Below are 22,217 nucleotides of genomic sequence, written 5' to 3'. Positions count from 1 at the left end.
AAATATAGCCTGACCTGAAAGACAATGAAAGCTGAAGTAGTCGCCGACAGGCAGGACATTGCAGCATATGATCTTGTGGGCAATACTTAGATCTTGTTTAAGGCGTCGTAGTTCTAAACTTTCTAGGCTGACTAGACTTTCAATCCTCGGCCTAGAAAGTTTAGAACTAAGACGCCTTAAACAAGATCTAAGAATTGCCCACAAGATCATATGCTGCACCGTCCTGCCTGTCGGCGACTACTTCAGCTTCCATCACAACAACAAAAGAGCACACAACAGATTTAAACTTAATATTAACTGCTCCAAACTTGACTGTAAAAAATATGACTTCAGTAACCGAGTTGTCAAAGCGTGGAACTCATTACCGGACTCCATAGTGTCATCCCCAAACCCCCAACACTTTACCCTTAGATTATCTACGGCTGACCTATCCAGATTCCTAAGCGGTCAGTAAGGGGCAAGTACAAGTGCACTAGAGTGCCTTCCGTCCCATGCCCTATTGCTCTCCTATATCTCCTATACCTTTCTTCTATTCCTATATCTCTTCTTCTATTCTTTCATTGATATGTTCTATTACTCTACCTTCTTTTCTATTATTTCTTAGATATATTTTACTATGAGTATCTCGTCTATAACCTTCATCATGTATTTTACTATGTGTATATAGATATATACCCACTAAAACCCTCATTGTGTATTGCAGCGTTTCCCAACCAGTGTGCCGCGGCACACTAGTGTGCCGCGAGACATGGCCAGATGTGCCGCCAAGCTCCAGCTGGGCAGGGCGCTGCCGGTACTTCCGTCCTGGGGCTCCCGCTCGCAGCTGTCCCCTGGCTCCTGCTCGATGCCGCGGTTTTCGGCGCTCTCCTGCTGGGCCCCAAGGAAGGAAGGCAGGAAGGAAGGAAGGAAGAAAGAAGGAGAGCTCCATTCTTCGCGCCTTTTTCCCGCCTTCCTTCTTTGGGGCCCAGCAGGAGAGCGCCGAAAACCGCGGCATCGAGCAGGAGCCAGTTGACAGCTGCGAGCGGGAGCCCCAGGACGGAAGTACCGGCAGCGCCCCGCCCAAGTGTCCTTTGTGGCCCGGCAGGAGGGCACTGGTGATGGGAGCGGGGGGGGTGGCCGCAGCGGCCGCAGGCAGTCGCGGGGAGATGGCGGCGGCGAGAGGGAGCGCTCTCTCTCTCTCTCTCAGCTGACTGCAAGCGGGAGCCCTGACGGTGGCGGTTGGACGTGCTGTTGGACGTCGTACATGCTGGCGCTGCGGGCCTGGCATATACGGTGTCCAGCAGCACGTCCAGCTCCCGCCGCCAGGGCTCCCGCTTGCAGTCAGCTGAGAGAGAGAGAGAAAGAAAGAGAGACATATAAGAGAGGCAGAGAGAGAGAGAAAGAGAGACATAGCAAGAGGGGCAGAGAAAGAGAGACAGAGCAAGAGAGAGGCAGAGAAAGAGAGAGAGAGAAAGAGAAAGAGAGACATAGCAAGAGAGGCAGAGAGAGAGAAAAAGAGACATAGCAAAAGAAAAAGAGAGACTTAGCAAGAGAGGCACAGAGAGAGAGAGAAAGAGAAAGAAAGAGAGACATAGCAAGAGAGAAAGAGAGAGAAAGAAAGAGAGATAGCAAGAGAGGCAAAGAGAAAGAAAGACATATAGCAAGACAGTGAAAGAGACAGAGAGAGCAAGAGAGAGAGAAAAAAGCAAGAAAGAGATAGCAAGAGACAGAGAGAGAGAAAGAGCAAGGGAGAGAGAAAGACATAGAGGAAGGGAAGGAGGGAGAGGGAGAGAGAGCAAAAAAGAGAGGAAGAAAGAAAGAAAGAGGGATGGAGAGAGAGAAAGAAGGGAAGGAAGGAAAAGAGAGAAAGAGGGAGAAATAGAGCAAAAGGGAGGAAGAGAGAGGTTTTTTTTGTCCAAACTTTTCTTTAGCCCGCCCCCCCGCCCCGCCCCTTTCAGTGTTCCCCAGGATTTTGAAAATATGAATAATGTGCCGCGGCTCAAAAAAGGTTGGGAAACACTGGTGTATTGGACTAAATAAATAAAATAAATGAATGAATGAATGAATGAATGAATGAATGAATGAATGAATGAAATTGGAATAGTCTACACTTCACAACACTAAGTTTGTGAAACACCAAGAACAAAGCTGAATCTCCAGCACTGAGGGGCCTTCGCTAAGAAAACCCTGCTGCTTGGCAGATTCATGCCTGGAACTGCTGACTATAACTAGCATTCAAGCAGATTTGGGTAAGAGAAAATAGATAATCCCCATTGCAAATCTTTTAATAGAAGACAGTTAGAAATTCTTCCAAAATCCATTTGATATCCAATGCTGCTGACATCAATGAGATGCAAGGACTATTTTCTGTCCTGTATCAACCATCCGAGAGCTGCATGCCCATACCATCTGGAATTTCTCAACCTCACTGTCAGGAAGTATATTTCAATAATCCTGATTCAAAACAGGGCTGCAACCTATTACCCTGGAGTATTCACAGTCACTTTGCTACCTGGGTTTCATAGATAACAGGACCAAGTGAACCCCAAGTGACCCCTCCTAAATTCCTTTCCTAATCTATTGAGAGATGTGCAATGGCAATTTGTTTTTAATCATCATCAAGAACAACCTGTGTTGCAAATGCACAGATATAGATTAATTTTTAAATTGTTTCCCAAAAAGTACCAAATTATTTATTCAAGAGATCCACAAGCTTTCTCAGATTCCTAAGTGAGAAAGAAAAGCATATATAAATTTTTATACACACACACACACACACACACACACACACACACACATCTATATAGAGAGATACACCGTATCTACCATATGTTTCTATATATAGATATAGAAACCTATAGATATATGTTTATCTCTATCTCTATCTCTATCTCTATCTCTATCTCTATCTCTATCTCTATCTCTATCTATCTATCTACCTATCTATCTATCTCTCTGTATATCTATATATCTATATATCCCCCCCCCCGGGGCCTATACAGTTTATGCATGGTATGTTGGTGTGTATGTTTGCTTTTAATAATGGGGTTTTTAGTGTTTTTAAATTATTAGATTTGTCGTACATTGTTTTATTGTTGCTGTGAGCCGCCCCGAGTCTACGGAGAGGGGTGGCATACAAATCTAATAAATAAATAAATATCTAGATAGACAGACAGACAGACAGACAGACAGATAGATAGATAGACAGACAGACAGACAGACAGACAGATAGATAAAGGAAGAGAGAGAGGAAGAGATAGAGAGAGAGATCATGGATTATCCCTAACCCTAACCTTAATTTATGCTTCTGCATGACTTGTAACAGTGAGGAAAAATATTCCAAAATTAAAACTCTCTGCATTCTGCAAATCAAAGGCTAAAGACTGAAAGAAGATTCTCCCCAAATTAACCTTTAAGACTGGCAAAGTTACTACAGCAGTGGGCCTCCTAATTCCAAATCAGATAATAGAGACAAATATTATGGTCAGTAGCGTCAAAAGCTAAACAAATATCAGCAAAAGCCAGTGGGTTTCATTATTTAATCAGTCATTGGCAATTATTGAGTTTAGCTCCTTTTTCCTTTCAAAACTGGTTAGAATCTAGAATGAAACGTATTTAAATTAGTTTTTCATTAGAACGTAAGAGTAACCTGTTAGATCAAGTCAAGGCCCATCCTAGTCCAGCCTTTTGACTGTCACAGTGGCCAACCTGAAGTTTCTGGAATGTTTATGAGCAACAGGTGGAAACTTTCTGCCTCCCACTCATTTCCCTACATATAGTATTTGGAGGCATGCTACTTTCAGCGTGGTAGTAACTCTGAGTCTTCGAGACTTGGCTTTTTGACACATCTACTCTCTATGAATCTATTAAATCTCCAAGTTTCTTTTGTCCATTCCAAATCTACTTCACCAGATAATTACTTTGCTAATGTTTATGCTTATACCAATACCTACTACTGTATCTTGCACTTGTTTGGATGGATGGATGGATGGATGGATGGATGGACGGACGAACGAACGAACAAACAAACAAACAAACAAACAAATTTAGCTACGGAGTAATGTATCCAGAATGTGGGTCGGTGATTATAACAAACTAATTTAATTTATAATAAATTAAGATAAAATACAGGAAATAGTATAAGGGCAGACTAGATGGACCATGAGGTCTTTTTCTGCCATCAATCTTCTATGTTTCTGTGTTTCTAGTCCTAGTCTATTGAGAGAGTAACAAAAGATTTTCTTTGTCCACTTCGACTCTTCAATCACACATGCCTCCTTGGCTCATTTTTTCTAAACTGAAATGCCATCAGCATATTTGATATTCCTTATAATATGATTGAGCCCTCTGATTATTTTAATGTCTGCTTTCTGCAATTTTTCCAGCTCTATTATTTTTCTGATAAATAATTGCCCATATTCAGTATTACTGTTGACGTACACATATAGATTTGTGTAGCACTGTGACAATATGGTCTTCTACCAAGACTACTGGAATTCTTCTTTTCAATATTACTCGCCCCTAGCGAGACATCATTTACTATAGAATTTTCCTTTTAAAAGGATGGGAGATGAGATTATATTTGTACAAATTCGTGGGATATAAGATAGATACCTTTTAGGCAATTTCCTCCTACAGAACAAAAAGGATCTTATAAATAGTCCTCAACTTACTGCTATAATTGGGATCAAAATTTTCACTGATGAAGAAGGTGGCCACTACCCTGTTTCCCCGAAAATAAGTCACCCCCGAAAGTAAGACAGAGGAGGTTTCGTAGAATTGCCTAACATAAGGCATCCCCCGAAAATAAGACGTAAGAGACTTTTCATTTTGCAGCATTCCCTAACAGAACATATATAACATATATTTGAAGAAAGGATAATTGTTGTACATGGTAATAATGGTACAGTAGTAGTAAGGGATTCTTGATAGGATTCACAGTTTGTCTGGTTATGCTGGTTTGTGATGACAACTACTGTACAGTATATAATAAATGTTCATTTTTTTTGTTCAGCAATAAATGTGAATTCTTCTTCATTGAAAAAAAGTAAGACATCCCCTGAAAATAAGATGTAGCACATCTTTTGGAGCAAAAATTAATATAAGACGCTGTCTTATTTTCGGGAAAACAGGGTAAGTGAATCATGCCCAATTTACAACCTTTTTTGTCATGATTATTAAGTGAATCATTGCAATAGTTAATGAATGATGCAGCATACAAATCTAATAAATAAATAAATAAATAATAATAATAATAATAATAATAATAATAATAATAATTATTATTATTATTATTATTATAGGACTGCCAGTGGAGTAGATTGGGTGCAAATTGTGTAATCTGGTGGCTGCTACCAGTGCACAGGTTCCTACTGACTGTTAGCAACCTGCTTCTGGTGACTTCACTTAACTGGATCAGCTGGTGCTGGTCTGTGGGCGCTGCAATGTTTTAAAAAAGAAATTTAGTGAATTGTTTTACTGTTTTGAAATATTTTCCTTTTCTGCTTCTTGTAAAAGGGCCCTTCCGCCCACCCCTGGGTCTATACTGACATTTATTCCTTTGCGCAAAGCATTGCTGTGTTTCGGGCAGATTCAAGCTACGGAGCATGCACAGATGCAGAATTTCAGGAGAGGACACGCACACGAAACATAATGCAATGCAAACTGGTGGCAAAGGTTAAGGGGAACTCACCCCTGCTACAGTGGGATGCAGATTAAGCCCAAAAACCAACTAAAAGATCCAAAATGATTGTGGTGACTTGACACAGGTTGGACTGAATTCTGAAATCCTAGATCAGGGCTAGGCAAAGTTGGCTCTTCTGACTTGTGGACTTCAACTCCCAGAATTCCTGAGCCAATCATGCTAGCTTGGGAATTCTGGGAGTTGAAGTCCACATGTCATAGAAGAGCCAACTTTGCCTAGCCCTGTCCTAGATGAGTGCAACAGGGCAGATCCAATAGCTATGGAGTAATGTGTCCAGAATGTGGGTCTGTGATTAAAACAAACTATGTGAACTCAGCCTTTGTGGTTTGCTAAATATAACTTAGAGCTTAGTACATGGTGTAAACCCAGCCAATGCTACCTTACTCAACAAACATGGCTAAGCAAACCTCAGTGTAATACAATGTGAGGACTTATTTGTTATATCACTGGTGCTCACTCATGCTCTTCCATGTTCTTTTTACTGGTATGCCATTTGTTTTTATTCTCTTCTTTCTGCTGTAGGTCTATAGCTTGTAAAAAGAACTGCTTGCAAATGCTTCAGCTTTCTATGGCTCAAGATTATGCAGTAATGTTTAGCTCCCTCTATCTTACTTGTCTAGCTACAGCTACCTGCTGCTTGTAATACATTTGCTGATAGCCAGGGGCTTACATGAACTGCAACCTGTTGTGAACAGGTATGCATTTAAATTTAGAAGAGTGCAATGTTTTATGTGAGAATTTTAAAACTTTAACTGTTTTAGGGCTGCAGCACCTCTGTATCTCTCTACAGTGCATATTAACTGATCATTTCTAATACATGTTTTTTGTCTGCAGTCAAGCTAGTTCCTGTTCAGCTTGAAAACATTGCTTCAGCTTACTTTTCTCTACAAGGGCTGAAATTCTCTGGGCACCCAAACAAGCTTATTTAATGTGGGATTGAGTAGTGGTTGCGTAAAAAAAAAGGACAATGGACAAGTCTGACGACAGTACAGCTGGGGAAAAAACCCCATGCAGTTGACTAATTTACTCTTTGGTGTGGTTTAAGAAAGAAACAATACTGCTGCCAAGATTTACCCTACTTTTTATTGTACTTTTACAGAGTTCAAAGCACTTCATGAACATTACTTTAGCAATCACCATTGCAGTTAAAGAAGTGGTGGTCATTCTACCCCTTAGGTTGCAAGTATTATTAGGTAAATAACAGCATTGCAAAGATGATCTGCAAAAGGAGATACAATTTCTACATGGAAATAAATACATTCAATTCAAAGTAATTATTTTGTGGTTGTGGGTTTCCTGTTTCACAAGTCGCTGCTTTGCTCTCTGTCTTGCATTAATGCTCAGAATAACTGCGCACAGCCTGTGCCTTGAACGGTCTTGAGTCATTAGAGGAAGGGAATGCTGTCAAAGAAAAATGTAGCATACATCTTCATTCCCTCCTAATACAACTTTAGCAACTGAGCAGTTAATATATGGAACTCACTACCTGACTCTGTAGTATCATCACCTAACCCCCAAAACTTTACCCTTAGACTATCCACTGTTGACCTCACCTGATTCCTAAAAGGTCAGTAAGGGGTGTGCATAAGTGCACCAGCGTGCCTACCATCCCTTTCTTAATGTTTCTCTATTATTAGTGCCAATATCAAGTATATAAACATTGTTGCACTCCTAACACATACGTTAAGAGAAGTTATGCCTTAGGAGTGGCCCTAGTAAAAAGCATTGACCTGAAGTCATTCTTTCCCATTTTGGCTTAATGTCATCCCTTATGATTGGTCCTAAAACAAGAATTAACCAAGCAGCCTCCATAAGTGGAATATTTCTAATGAACTGTAGGGGGGGGGGGGGGGATCTGTAAGTTGAGTTTGACTTGTAGTGACTTCACATGCGTGTTTGTGATGTGTGTGGGGGTGGGTGGGGGAACAACTAATAAGAAATTGTTTGCCATGCTTTCTTCTGATGTGCTTCACTTCCCTAACTCCGAGAGTTGCTGGTGATCTCTCCATCCAAACAGGAAGCAAGTTTTTGACTGAGTTTTGCTTTCTTCAAGGTCAGTCAAGGTCAACTGGCATCCTTTGTGGCCCTTTTGCTGGCATCCTTTGGCAAATCATCCCTGATTTGGCTACTTAGGGGGTAAGAGCTGGGATGGCACATTGGTTACTGCTAGTTGTAGTTCAGAAGTTCAGAACTCACCACCAGGCTCAATGTTGACTCAGCCTTCCATCCTTCCGAGGTGGGTATATCGAGGGCCCAGGTTTTTGGGGAGCAAGATGCTGATTGTGTAAACTGCTTAGAGAGGGCTGTAAAAGCACTGTGAAGCAACATATAAGTCTAAAGCCCTGGTTCCCAACATGGGGCCTACAGGGGTGGGGAAGACAAGTTTATTTTTAATTGGAACCTTCTTTAAACCAAGTTAATGGCCTTTGGAGCTCCCTCCACATGAATAGGAGGTCACTTTTTGAATAGTAAGAATTATATGTCAGTCCTGAGGCATCAGGATTTAAGAGATGCTTAGGTGGGGCATGAGCAAAACAAGGTGGGGCGCTGGTCTAAAGGCAGGGGTGGGCAATGGGCTAGCGAAAATGGAGCTCCACTCCAGAGCACCCAATTTGCACTGAAAGATGTTGAAAGAAAATGCAGCGTGTCCTGCATAAGCCACGCCCACAGCGGCGTAGCTTATGCAGGATTTTGGTAGCCCTTCACTGTGTAAAGGTGGCCCTTTGGTATAATTTTGGTAGCCCTTCACTGTCCGACTCTAAAGGCTGTTGCTGCTTAAGGTGCAGGACGAGACGTAACTCATTTCGACGTGGAGCGGTCGGTGAGGAGCCACGAGGCGCATACTCGCAGGTCGTCCCTCATTAGAGGGCGACCGTAACGCGTATGGATTCCCGCGGCCCTAATCCTTTGGGCGGCGAACCGGAGAACTGGGACCTTTCCCGAGGAGCCCTCCCCCTTTGTGGGCAGGGCCCAAGGAGAAACTCTCCGCCGGGCACGGAGCGGGCGAGCCAGTGTTGAGAGCCAGCGCGCGTCGGTTGAGACTCTCCAGCCGCCGCTGCCTTCGCCCGCCGTGGAGCGCAGCGTTCTCGCTCGCCACCCCCTCCCCCGGCTCGCCCACCCCCGGCTTCCCAGGACGGGACCATGTCGTCTTCTTCCAAGGCGTGGAGCTTGGGGCGCCTGTCCCTTTCCTCCAGGAAAGGCAGCCTGAAGCCCTCCGCCCTGGAGCTGGCCGAGAACGCCCCCAACGCCCACTACGCGCCTTTTTCCGTCTCCTCGCCCTCAGGGGCCCTGGGCGCCAAAGAGCCGCCGCCGAGCAGCGGCGAAGTGGCCGAGGCGGCCACGGTGGTGATGAGTGCCGAGTTCCCGCGCCCGCCGATCAGCTTGGACCCGCGCGTCTCCATTTACAGCGTCCGCAGACCTCTCCTCACCCGCGGCCACATCCAAGGCCGGGTTTACAACTTCTTGGAGAGACCCACCGGCTGGAAGTGCTTCGTCTATCACTTCACCGTGTGAGTCCCCACCGCTTTTTTCTTCTTCTTTTGCTCTCAGACTCGCGCCGGCCGGTCCCGCCGCCACCGCAGCCTCCGCCCCCTTCCTGCTCAGGGGTGGTTGCGGCTGACTCCCAACGTCCCCCCCCCCATTTTCCCTTTCCCGGCGGCCTCCCCGGAGTCGAGGGGAGGAAACGGACGGGGTGAGGGGGGAACGCCGGCGCTTCGTTCCTGGCATAGGAAAGGCGTGAAGGCGCTGGGAAAGGGTGGGCTGGAGAGACAGACAGACAGAGAGAGAGAGAGAGACAGACAGACAGACAGACAGAGGGAGAGAGACAGAGAGAGAGAGAGAGAGGGAGAGAGAGAGACAGAGACAGACAGAGAAAGAGAGACAGACAGAGAGACACAGACAGAGACAGAGAGAGATTGGCCGTCCTCATTCCTTCCCTCTCTTTCTGCTCTCCAAGAGTTGGAGATTTGTGGGATGCCTCAGGTCCCTGGCAAGTGCAACAGTTTGCACATAGCTGGAGAGGTCTTCCTCCCGCCATTGACGTAGCCCCATGTGGCTGCTGTGTAGACTCGGAAAGGAGTCTCTCTCTCTCTTCCCCCCCCACCTCCCCTCCCCCAAGATAACTAAGCCGGCAGCCTGTATGGCAGAAGGCCAGCTACACACTGGCCTCCCCCCCCTCCGTCCCATTCCCCTCCCCTGTCCATTTCCTAAAATTGCACTCGGGCTGCCCAAGACTTCCATCCTTCAGCCAGAGTGTAAAAATATACAAGCTTGGGCTGTTTGCGAAGAAACGCAGTCCCGCACTTGTGGTGTGTTTGACTTGTAAGTTGGTCCACTGGAGTTCAGCTCCTGCCTAGGCCATTGGAAACAGGGGTTTTAAAGCAGGGCTCACCGACCTTTCGGACCTCAGGGAGCACCAAATTCATAATTTTATTTATTTATGTATTTATTTTATTTATTTATAAAATTTATATGCCACCCAACTCTGGGCAGCTTAGAATAAAAACAGCAATTAAATAACAGTTTCAAAGTACATTTTATTTATTTGTTTGTTTTGCCAAGTAGGTATTGGTGGTATACAAAGATATAATATTTATATACATGATATTAGTAAAAGTGAAACATTAGGACAGGGGATGGAAGGCACGCTGGTGCACTTATGCACGCTCCTTATTAGCCTATTAGGAATCCAGAGAGGTCAACAGTGGATGGTCTAAAGGTAAAGTTTTGGGGGTTAGGTGATGATACTACAGAGTCTGGTAGTTGGGAATAGTTTCAACAAGGTTTGTGGGTTTTTTATATGTTGTTCTAGTTAAGTGTGTGTGTATATTGTATACTGTCTGTCTTTGTTAGTTGTATATGGCTTGCTGCTATGCCCTTTGTTAAAAGGGCATTATAAATAAATGTTTATTATTAATAACCCTTAAAAAATGCCATATGCATCTCTCAATCATTCATGGCCGAATCAAGATGATAACCTAATGGCCCCTGGCCTGGCCAAAGAGCCAGATCTTAACAGCTTTCCAGAAAGCCAGTAAGGTGGGGATAGTCTGGAGGCAGTTGATTCCAGAGCATTGGAGCCACCACAGAGAAGGCCCTCCATCACGACCCCACCAACCAACATTATTTGGCAGATGGGATCTGGAGAAGGCCCTTATTGGTCACTGGGAGTTGTGCGGTAGAGTGTGGTCCTGTCTGGACCCCTAAATCCCATGGAGCACTAATAGGATTTTTTAAAAAGATAAATAGTATTCAGTGCAATTTTAAAATGCAAATAATTTTTCTGCAGATCCCCAAAATTTTCTCGCAGGCTACTTGTGGTCCACAGACCACCAGTGGTCTACGAACCACTGGTTGGTGACCACTGTTTTAAAGGGTAAGCTTGTGCCCTAACTTCTATCACAGCTAAATTGTAAAGCATCAAAGTGTTTGTAAGCAACTGCCTATACCAAGGGCTCTTTCAAGACTCCAGTTGCACAAATTCTGCAAATCCTTTTTTGTAGATATGCCACAGTACGGGAAAGCACAGGGAAGATAGAGACTCTTGTTTTGTTCCAGTCATTCATAATCCATTTAGCAAAGCAAAAGTACAAGGTGCTAAGAAGCTATACTTGCTCATTTGTACCGGAGCCAATACTTTGTTGCCTGTGGGAAGGAACTTTTAAGTCATCTGCCAGAATTGGTCAATTCATTATTTGGAGCTGAGGCCTTGAACTACACAGTGCCCATATAACTTGATTCTTAAAAAGCAAGAGGTAAAATGTGGTTTATGAGCTGAGTGGGTTAGAGCAGTGTTTCCCAACCTTGGCAACTTGAAGATATCTGGACTTCAACTCCCAGAATTCCCCAGCCAGCATTTGCTGGCTGGGGAATTCTGGGAGTTGAAGTCCAAATATCTTCAAGTTGCCACGGTTGGGAAACACTGGGTTAGAGAGATAGAATGGTGACAAAGTATGTTTAATCCTTTTCTCCATCCATCCTTTTTCTGCTCTAGACTGGCCTACGTGCAGTGCACACGCATTTCCTATTCCATAGTGCTTCCCCTTATATTTAAAGAAGAGAAATTGTTTTTTTAAAACTTACAGAATGAAAAGTACCTAATGCCTATTTCTCACTCACTTCTGCTTACCCTGATTTTCTCCGGATTTCCTCTTTAAAATTGCTAAACTTGTATTTCCCTTTTCAAACGTGCAGGTGGAATGCCTGAAGTAGGAATCTGGAATGCAAAATCATTTGTCTCTGCACTAACCCATAGTTTAATTACAGTGTTGAATATGCCCCAAATAAATCAATCTTAAAGCCAAGCCAAATAATCACAGATTAATTTGATCAGTGCCCGGCTTTCTCCTAAACTCTAAAGTTGCTTCGTCTAGTCTCTTGAACAGCTCAATCTAAACTACGGTAAATCATATGAATTCAGCTTTCTTAGAGAGAGCAGGAATGAAAAGGAGCATGGCACCAAGAGAGCAAAAGGGACAGAAAAATGGTAGTTCAGAATGGGTAACAGATGGCAAGAATTAGCCACAGAAAATCATTGGAACTTTGAGAGTGCTAGCAGTGGGTACTGAATTACTTTGCTATCGGCTTGCGCACATGCGTGATGCTTCTGTGCATGCACAGAACTGTCCGAGGTGAGTGGGTGGAGCCTCTATTGATTCTAAGAACCGGTCTGAACCGAGAGCAACCCACTGCTGGTCTGAGCTTGCATGCAGTCATTAAGGTCACACAACACACTTTCAGGTTTAATTTACTGGTTTACTAAACTAGCCACAGACCATAGTTTGCATTTGTGACTTGTTTAGCATACCAGTAGAAACCCACAATGGTTTATAAGCAGTAAGCGCATGAAACACATTGTTACGAATTAAAATGATATAGCCCAACAGATTGTCGACTTAAAACACTCTTTCATGAATAGCAAGTGGCCTAATCCTATGGTATAAGGTCTGATCCTATCACTGAACATAATGTATTTAGATGATCACATCCATCTTGTCATCTTTTAATTTAATCAAACTGAGGCAAGTTGGATGAAGGCAAAAACTGTGGTAATTAGCTAACCTTTGAAGAAGTTTCTCTGTACAGTGATACCTCGTCTTACAAACCCCTCATCATACAACTTTTTGAGATACAAGCCCTGCGTTTAAATTTTTTTTGCCTCTTCTTCCAAACTATTTTCACTTTACAAACCCAAGCCGCAGCCACTGGGATGCCTCGCCTCCGGACTTCTGTAAGTCTGGAGGTGGGGTTTTGAGGACTTCTGTGTTTTTGCGATGCTGGGATTTTGCTGAGGCTCCCCTAGCTGGGAAACCCCACCTCTGGACTTCCATTGCCAGCAAAGCACCCATTTTTGCACTGCTGGGATTTCCCTGCAGCATCACAAAAACACGGAAATCCGGAGGTGGGGTTTCCCATGGAGGGGAGCCTCAGGGAAATCCCAGCAGCGTAAAACGGGCACTTCGGCTGGCAAAAGGGGTGAGTTTTGGGCTTGCATGCATTAATCACCTTTCCATTGATTCCTAAGGGAAACATTGTATTGTTTTACAAACTTTTCACCTTACAAACCTCGTCCCGGAACCAATTAGTTTGTAAGAATAGGTATCACTATATTGTGATTGAAATCTCTGTTCAGAACTTTGGTCATTTAGCTAAAAATTCTATTCTGCTCTCTCCCAAAACATAAAAGTTGTATTGATTGGGTGAATATGATCTGACAAGTAAAAAAGGGGGAAGTTTTATTCTGTTATATCAGTCTTTGGGTAATATTTTTAAAAACAGAAGGACTTTATTAACCAATTTCCTGCTACCAGTAATAATTTGTACTTTGCCTCTTATCTGGTAAGATTAGAAGTGGTGAGCACATATTTTATCTTCTGAACACTGAAAGATCTTTCTGCTTCATATACAGATTATATATTTGTGTGCCAAGAATTGAGAGCATAAGTATATCCTGAAACACAGCAGGGCATTAGTTGCCTGTGACATTCTGTTTAGGAGAAACACAAGCAATTTGTTTCTTCATGTTGGTACATTTAAAATAGCAGTTGTTATGAACCTTGCAAAGCTGTTTTGAGCTGTGGCCTTAACAAGAAATATCAGTGGTAGCGAAATAAAATGTACGGCCTTTGTATGTAGGATTGTTAGTATATGTCTAATCCAAGCCATTTATCAAGATGGGATCTTGGGTATAACATAAGAATATAGTGTACAGGTCGGGGCGGATTGCTCTTAACAGTTGTATTGGTGCTCCTGCATGCACAGCTTGAGTCATCTTGCGTGTGCGGGCATGCTACACATGTGCATGCGGGCGTCCCCTGTGTAGTTTTGCTTCTGCACATGCGCAGGAAGCAAAAATGTACCAAAATTTTGCAAGTGGATTTATTTATTATTATATTTGGATGCCGCCCCTCTCTGCAGACCCATGCGTGTGTGCATGGAATTTTGGTAATTTGGTAATTTTTTGCTTTTGCACATGTGCAAGAGCAAAAAAAATTAATAACCAAAATCTCTCTCTCATGCGCGTCCCCTCAGGAGATTTTGCTTCTGCACATGTTCAGGAAGCAAAAGATACCAAAAATTAAAGAAAAAAGATGGTGGTGCCCAAAGGAGTAGTCACATGCAAATTGTGCAATCTGGTGGCCACTACCGGTACACAGTCACCTACGGCACTGGTAGCAACCCATCCCTGATAGAGGTGAAACTCGTAGCAACTTATAGGTGAAACTAATATATGAGAGAGGCTCATTACATGCAAGGCAAGATAGTTCAAACCTGATTTGTCGTAATTGTGATGATTATTGGGTATAGCTCATGAAAACCCCAAATCCACAATCTCGGAAAATTAGAATATTACATGCAATCAATAAAACAAGTCTTGTACATAGAACAGTATCAGACCTCTGAAAAATATAAGCATGCATATGTACTCAGAACTTGGTTTGGGCCCCTTCTGCAGCAATTACTGCCTCAATGCAGTAATTGGAAGCTATCAGCCTGTGGCACTGCTGAGGTATTATGGAAGACCAGGATGCTTCAATAGCGGCCTTCAGTTCTTCTGCATTGTTTGGTCTCACATCTCTCATCTTTCTCTTGGCAAAGCCCCATAGATTCTCTATGGGATTCAGGTCAGGCGAGTTTGCTGGCCAATCAAGCACAGTAATCCCATGGTCATTGAACCATGTTTTGGTGCTTTTGGCAGTGTGATAAGTTAGCAACCTGGTTGTTAAGTGAATCTGGTTTCCTCGTTGACTTTGCTTTGTCAGAAGGTTGCAAAAAGTGATCACGTAACCCCAGTCATAACTATGAATCAGTAGCCAAGTACATTTGAATTTTGATCGCATGGTCATGGGGATACTGCAAAGGTTGTAACTGTGAAAAAGAGTCACCAGTCACTTTTTCAGTGATTTTGTAACTTTCAACGGTCACTAAATGAACTGTTGTAAATCGAGAACTATCTGTAGATGGTTGCCAATGGAGAGAGGAGAACATCTCAAAGGGATGATTAATGTGGAGCAATCTCATTGATTTGTTAGCTAGTCTACTTCAACATCTCTGTCCATCCAGTTATAGATGCCAAATGTCCAGCTCTTTGACCAAAAATCTCAACCAAAAATAATTCTTCTAAACATATTTTTTCCAGAGTGTTCTTTAACAAGATTTATTAAAATGAAAGTGGGTATCAGTGATTGAATTATTTCCCATTTAGAACCAACTTACTCCCAAATTGATTACATCTTTGTTTGCTTCAAAGTTTGATGGAAACTTTGTTAGTTTCTTTTTAATGGCTTTCCAGTAATTGGCAAAGAAGTGGTTCTTTTCACTGATAATAAGATGAGCTTCTAAAGCAAGGGGCTATTTATAGAACTGTCTTCTGAATTCTTATCAATCTGGTTACATCATTACATCAACATTGCAGTGTGGCTAACAGACCCAAATATTGTTTCTGTGGCCTTGCTAAATAGAGATGCCAAGCATGAGTCTGGTAGTAACTTTGGAAACCTGTATTCACTGAATTAATACAATCTGTTGGGATCCTATAAAACATTCAAAAGAGTTCCATAAATAAGCTAATTAGAGTGGCTCCTCCTGGCTAAAAAGCGGCACTGCAAAAGAACCAATTAGATACGTAGGAAACAGGAAGTAGAAGGCATATTTGGTATGTTTACCATCTTGAGTTTTTTTTATAAAATAATAAAGACAGGATAGATAGATAGATAGATAGATAGATAGATAGATGATGGATAGATGGATATATGGATAGATAGAAGTGATAGATAGATAGATAGATAGATAGATAGATAGATAGATAGATAGGGGGGGATATACTGCAGCTCAAAGTTATGTACATCCTCAAGTACTGAAGATAAATATACCAAACTGGTTTTTGACCCTAAATATTGCAGTATGGAGTACTGCTGGTTAAGATTCCCACCACTATAGTCTGTAGACATGTATAAAGTGGCTGTGATCCCAATTTGAATTTTTGATATGCCATGAGTCATTTATTTGATGATTTATAACAATAAGCCAATTCAGTTTGATTTTCCCCCCAATCAATTTAATGAAAAGGGCCTTTGACTTCTAGACTGTAAAACTGATTTGAATCCATCTGACTCCATTCAACTATTTCATTGAATGGTTGATCCAGTTTATAAAGTCAGCTGCATTTCGTGGTTACTTTTAATTGCCTTCCTGTTACATGTCCAAAATGAATTTTTGCACAGCCTAGAGCTGGTATTTTCCCCACTGCCCCATATACCATCTTTTTAGTTAGCAACTAGCGTATTTTTCAGAGTATAAGACGCACCAGAGTAGAAGACACACCTTAGGTTTTGAGGAGGAAAATAGGGAAAAGAATCTGATTACCAGGTATTCATCTGGCTAGCATCCTTAGTCTGGTCAGCTTCAGCACATTATTTTCTGCGGTGGTTAAGGGCTTAAAAAAAACCTTATTCTGAGACAGTAACAATGAAAGAGCTTCCAAGCCAGTAAGAGAGGGGAACATCACTAGCACCTGGAAAGAAACAATCGAGCAAGTAGAGCAATGGAAAAAAACCCTGCAAAGACTTAGGGCTTGGAAAACATTCTTCACAGAGAGAAACAATGAAATAGCTTGCAAGCCAGTAAAAGCTGGGAACATTGTTAGCACCTGGTTAGAGCTGGAAATAAACTTCTTCAGAGCAAGTTAGAGTAATGAAAAAACCCTGCAAAGACTTAGGGCTTGGAAAACATTCTTCACAGAGAGAAACAATGAAAGAGCCTGCAAGGTAAGAGCTGGGAAGATCGTTAGCAGCCAGTTAGGGCTGGGGGTGGGTGGGTTGAAGCTACATTCAGAGTATAAGATGCACCCTAATTATCAGCCTTTTTTAGTGAGGAAAAGGGTGCGTCTTATACACCGAAAAATAGGGGTATGTATAGGCAGATTTCATTCTCATTATGTTTTTTCCCCTGCTTTAGTATTTTTTTGCCAAAGGGTTTTATGGAGGTTCTGTTGTTGTTTCTCAATATTTCTGGAATGCTTGCCTTTTAATATAATCTTATCAATAGACTACTGTATATTACAAACAGTACTCACAGTCTGAGTACAAGAAATAGATATAATTGATGCTTTGCTATATAAATCTACTTAATGCAATAAAGAAAAATAGTCTAGAGCTGGAATTTCCATAAATTCTGGATGCAAAAGCTTCTGATTCTATGAATTGATACCACTTGTGGTGGTACGATGGAAGGTAGATGAGAGAGAGAGATAGAAAGGGGGAGACTGAGAGGGACAAATATAAGGAGTTATCAGGATTTATAACTATATTTTGTCATTTCCTACTTTGAACGATTGGGGCATACCTTAGTAAGACATCAATAATTTGTTTATTTTTGTTTATTGTTACATTTGTTCCCCTGCATAAAATTTCAAAAGGCTTTGGGTGATTTACCAAGTATAGAATAGAAATTAACACATCTATAGCTGTATTAAAATTAGAAACATATGTGACAGGGCTCTGCAAGTAATTTGGTGGCAAGCCATGAAGGATTATACCAGACCAGGAAATCAATTCTAGATGAAGGCTAATGATACTTTTACTGAGGCTGGCTATAATAAAATTTTGCATGTCTGATTTGCTCCAGTCAAAATCTGCCTGAGTCACTTCCAAATGTTATCTCTTTGTGACATAAAAGTATTTCAGATCCTTTTGCTTAGGCAATAGTTCTTGCATATTTCCATCAAGGTCATCTATTTTATAGGTCAAGACCAGCACTTTAATTGTACCTGGAAACTCAGTGACAATTATTTCAGGGCCTGATGTGATTTTCTCCTACTGGGAAAGTCTAATGTGCAGTGGCCAATTCACTTTAAACCAACTTCAGCTGCTGGGTGGTCTTCAAGGGGAACATCATGTAGTCTTTAAGGGGAACATCCAGAAGTCTTCAAACTTGGCAACTTTAAGACTTGTGGACTTCAACTCTCAGAATTCTCCAGCCAGTTAGCTAAGCTGGCTGGAGAATTCTGAGAGTTGAAGTCCATCAGTCTTAAAGTTGCCAAGTTTGAGGACCCCTGATGAAGACCATGCTGTAGTATTCTAGACTTGTGAGAACAAGGGCCTGAATTACTGTAGAGAGGAACTCGAAGGGAAAGAAGTTTGCCATTTATACAGAGAACTGTATAAATCCACTGTTAATAGGAAAAAATGCTGGATATACAAAAATGTGCTCTACATGAGGCTGCCCTTGAGGACCACCCAGAAGCTATAATTTGTCCTTGATGTGGCAGCACACACAATGATATGTCCTCTAGGTTTACCCATGTAACACCTCTGTTGTATGAGCTGCACTGGTTTCCAGTTTCATTCCAAGTGCAATTAGAGGTGTTGGCTATTACCTTTATAGTCCTATCTGCATAGGACACCTATGCAGTGCCGTTTCCTAAGGACATTGATACTTCCACCCAGGTTATATAGATTGGGTATGCTTCTCTTTTAAAATTTCCCCCTTATTCCTTTTCCATGACAGTTTGCTAATTTATTTAATTCATTTTAGTTTGCTCTCTGTTAAAAGTTATCCCAAATTGTCATACTGACTACAGTTAGCTGTTGTTAAACTGTTTTAAAAGATAAAATAAGACTTTGTTCTATCATAGAATCTGAAAAAGCTATGCTGGCTAGATGGAGAATTCTGGGAGTTGAAGTCCACAAGTGTTAAAGTTGCCAAATTTGAAGATATCCTGTATAATCTATAATTTTATTTATTTATTTATTTATTTTGTCCAATACACAAAGAGGGTTTAGTGGGTACATATCTATATACACATAGTAAAATACATGATGAAGGTTATAGAGGAGATACTCATAGTAAAATATATTTAAGAAATAATAGAAAAGAAGATATAGTAATAGAACATATCAATGAAAGAATGAAAGAATAGAAGAAGAGATATAGGAATAGAAGAAAGGTATAGGAGATATAGGAGACCAATAGGACAGGGGACAGAAGGCATTCCAGTGCACTTGTACTCGCCCCTTACTGACCTCTTAGGAATCTGGATAGGTCAACCATAGATAATCTAAGGATAAAGTGTTAGGGGTTTGGGGATGACACTATGGAGTCCGGTAATGAGTTCCACGCTTCGACAACTCGGTTATTGAAGTCATATTTTTTACAGTCTAATATGGGAGCATTATTAACATCTTTTGAACAGCATGAAGGTTTATATAATAAAAATACTTGAGTTCCAAAGACAAAGATGATGTGATTGTTATTGATACTCCCAACCTGCTATCTTTTATCAAAAGTTTTTAAGATAATATTAATACAAATCATGATATGTAATTTATTCATATTTATAAATACATACAAAACTTAGGCCTGGTTGTATTTGTTATGAGTCACTCTCTAACACTTAAGAACTCAAAGACACTTAAGTGTTGTTTAGTTACGCTGGTTTCATTAGTCCTTAAGCACCTTACACTTAATTGGGTTATTTGATTATCTGGAAGCAAGTATGGAGGAAATGTTTGGGATCCATAATCACCCACTCTGTTCCAGTGAATTTTATAATGAAGCCTCTCACTGATTTCAATTTGGCTTAGTTTTAGTCATTGTGTATATGAAGTAAATAGCTTTAAAGTTTGAGAAAGTCAATCTTGTGCTGTCCAGATACAATGAATTACAGCTGTTCTCTCTCTGTGTGTCTTGTGAGATATAAAATTATGAGATTGTTTTCTATCTTGTTTCGCAATCATATTTATCTTTTGAACAACCCTATAAAGCAAATTATATTGTGGGGAATTGTAGTGGAGCTTTGCCAAATGAATAATGATCTCTCTTCTCTAATTCAGTCTGGAATTCAACCTAAATAATCACATATAATAGAAAAGACAATACAGTATTTTTAAAAAAACGTGTCTCGTATTTCACGCCACCTGTACTGAATGCTGAGGTAAAGGCAAACTCTGTGTGTTTATTTTGCTAAGTGCATAAACCACTTTTTGTCTAGAAGAGATTTGATGGTCATAAAAAGATAAGTTCTACATAATAGCAATAATGCCATGTGACAGAGTGAAACATGTGTAATAGCGTTTCAACATAATGATGGGAAAGTTCAGCTGTTAAAACTAGCAGGTTACAAAGGTGTTCATGAAAAATTCACAGGCTGGAAATGTTAAAAGAAAAAGCTAATGAGAACCCTTCACCTATTTCATTTGTTTGTGTTCAGGAAATAAGATCAAGTCAGGGCACACTGAATGTGTCTTCTCTAATTAGGTCGAATATGATTCACTGGCTGATTGCAAGGTTGATGAGAGACCGTCATTAAATCATTCCACTACACAGAAGATTATTTGCCTGGTCTTCCAAACAGGTTATTTGGCATTTTAGGGAACCAACCATGTGTTCTCATTTCTTTGCAAGCAGGATCAGGGTCAGTATAATTATGTGAATACCAACATTCTCAGGTATAAGTCAAGCGGTAACTAAATTTCAGAAATACCTGGTTTCTGAGCAATACTAGAGGCACCGTTCTAGTATTCCAACAGCTTGAATAAATGCACATATAGCTTTTATACAGGCAAGAAGAATACTTGTGATTACCCTGCATCAAAAATTGGAAACTATGCATACTGTATGAATTCTGGAAAGCAAATTGTTACAAGTTTTACAATAAGTCATTTTTTTCAGTGCCATTGTAATTTTGAATGGTCACTAAGTGAGAGGTTGTAAGTTGAGGACTACTTATATGCAATCTTGGCTCAATTGATGTTTTTAATATAATATTTAAACCTTTGAGTTGTGTAGACAGTACTTAACTCTTAGGTTAAGTGAAGTCTGTTCAGAACTGGCATCTTTTAATTTTCTTCATTTTTCCAGTCCTAGCTCCAGTACTGATGAAAAGCTCTTTCAAGATTGAGTGATTTGGAGACATTGTCACATTTGTCAAATTTATTTATTTATTGGATTTGTATGCCGCCCCTCTCTCTATATGTGGGTATAAAGATATACCCACATATAGATGGAAATGCTCCCAGTGGAATACAGTGATACCTTGTCTTACAAACTTAATTGGTTCGGGGATGAGGTTCTTAAGGTGAAAAGTTTGTAAGACGAAACAATGTTTCCTATAGGAATCAATGGAAAAGCGATTAATGCGTGCAAGCCCAAAATTCACCCCTTTTGCCAGCCGAAGCACCCATTTTTGCACTGCTGAGATTTCCCTGAGGCTGCCCACCATGGGAAACTACACCTCCGGACTTCTGTGTTTTTGCGATGCTGCAGGGGAATCCCAGCAGGATAATTCCAGCATCGCAAAAACAAGTGCTTCGCTGGCAACGGCAGTCCGGAGGTGGGGTTTCCCAGCGAAGGGAGTATCAGTGAAATTGCAGCATCGCAAAAACACCAAAGTCCTCGAAACCCCACCTCCAGACCTCTGTGTTTTTGCGATGCTGCAATTTCACTGAGGCTCCCCTTACCGGGAAACCCCACCTCCGGACTTCCGTTGCCAGCGAAGTGCCTGTTTTTGTGCTGCTGGGATTCTCCTGCAGCATCACAAAAACACGGAAGTCCGGAGGTGGGGTTTCCCATGGAGGGGAGCTTCAGGGGAATCCCAGCAGCGCAAAAAAGGGCTCTTCACTCGCAATGGAAGTTCGGAGGCGGGGCATCCCAGTGGTGGCGGTGGGTTTGTAAGGTGAAAATAGTTTGTAAGAAGAGACAAAAAAATCTTAAACCCTGGGTTTGTATCTCGAAAAGTTTGTATGATGAGGCATTTGTAAGATGAGGTATCACTGTATATCCAACTATAGGAAATAATAACTATTTAGTTTGCAATGTTGAATACTTTGCAAAGACAAAGAAGTGGTCAGTGTATTGTGTAATTTAAAATAAGTTGGTATATAATCGAACAGAACTCAAAATTTAAAATATTGAAGTTTGACCAATCACACTTGAATTGAGTAAGATACACTTGATTTTGTCGGAAGGTAGATTAAATGTAGTTGGATTGTGGCTAGAGCATCTATTCAAAACCCATGTTTGTTTTCCACAGTAAATT

At 41.3% G+C, this 22,217-nt stretch overlaps 1 protein-coding gene across 3 annotated transcripts in view; it reads left to right on the top strand.

The window, feature by feature from the left end:
• The first annotated feature begins 8,419 nt into the window (after positions 1-8,419).
• KCNQ1 (potassium voltage-gated channel subfamily Q member 1) overlaps positions 8,420-22,217 on the top strand; it is a 459,783-nt gene continuing 445,985 nt past the window's right edge. For 2 of the 3 annotated variants that reach the window (XM_070764772.1, XM_070764756.1), the window contains exon 1: positions 8,747-9,192. In XM_070764772.1, the coding sequence (XP_070620873.1) occupies positions 8,825-9,192 (368 nt within the window). In that variant the 5' untranslated portion in view covers positions 8,747-8,824. Of the gene's footprint in view, positions 9,193-22,217 lie in introns of all 3 variants that reach the window. The other variant, XM_070764765.1, reaches the window with a different exon arrangement.

Source organism: Erythrolamprus reginae, chromosome 1 (assembly GCF_031021105.1).
Source record: "Erythrolamprus reginae isolate rEryReg1 chromosome 1, rEryReg1.hap1, whole genome shotgun sequence".
NCBI lineage: Eukaryota > Metazoa > Chordata > Lepidosauria > Squamata > Dipsadidae > Erythrolamprus > Erythrolamprus reginae.
The sequence above is the reverse complement of the archived record's forward strand: the minus strand, read 5'-3'. Positions and strand labels throughout refer to the sequence as shown.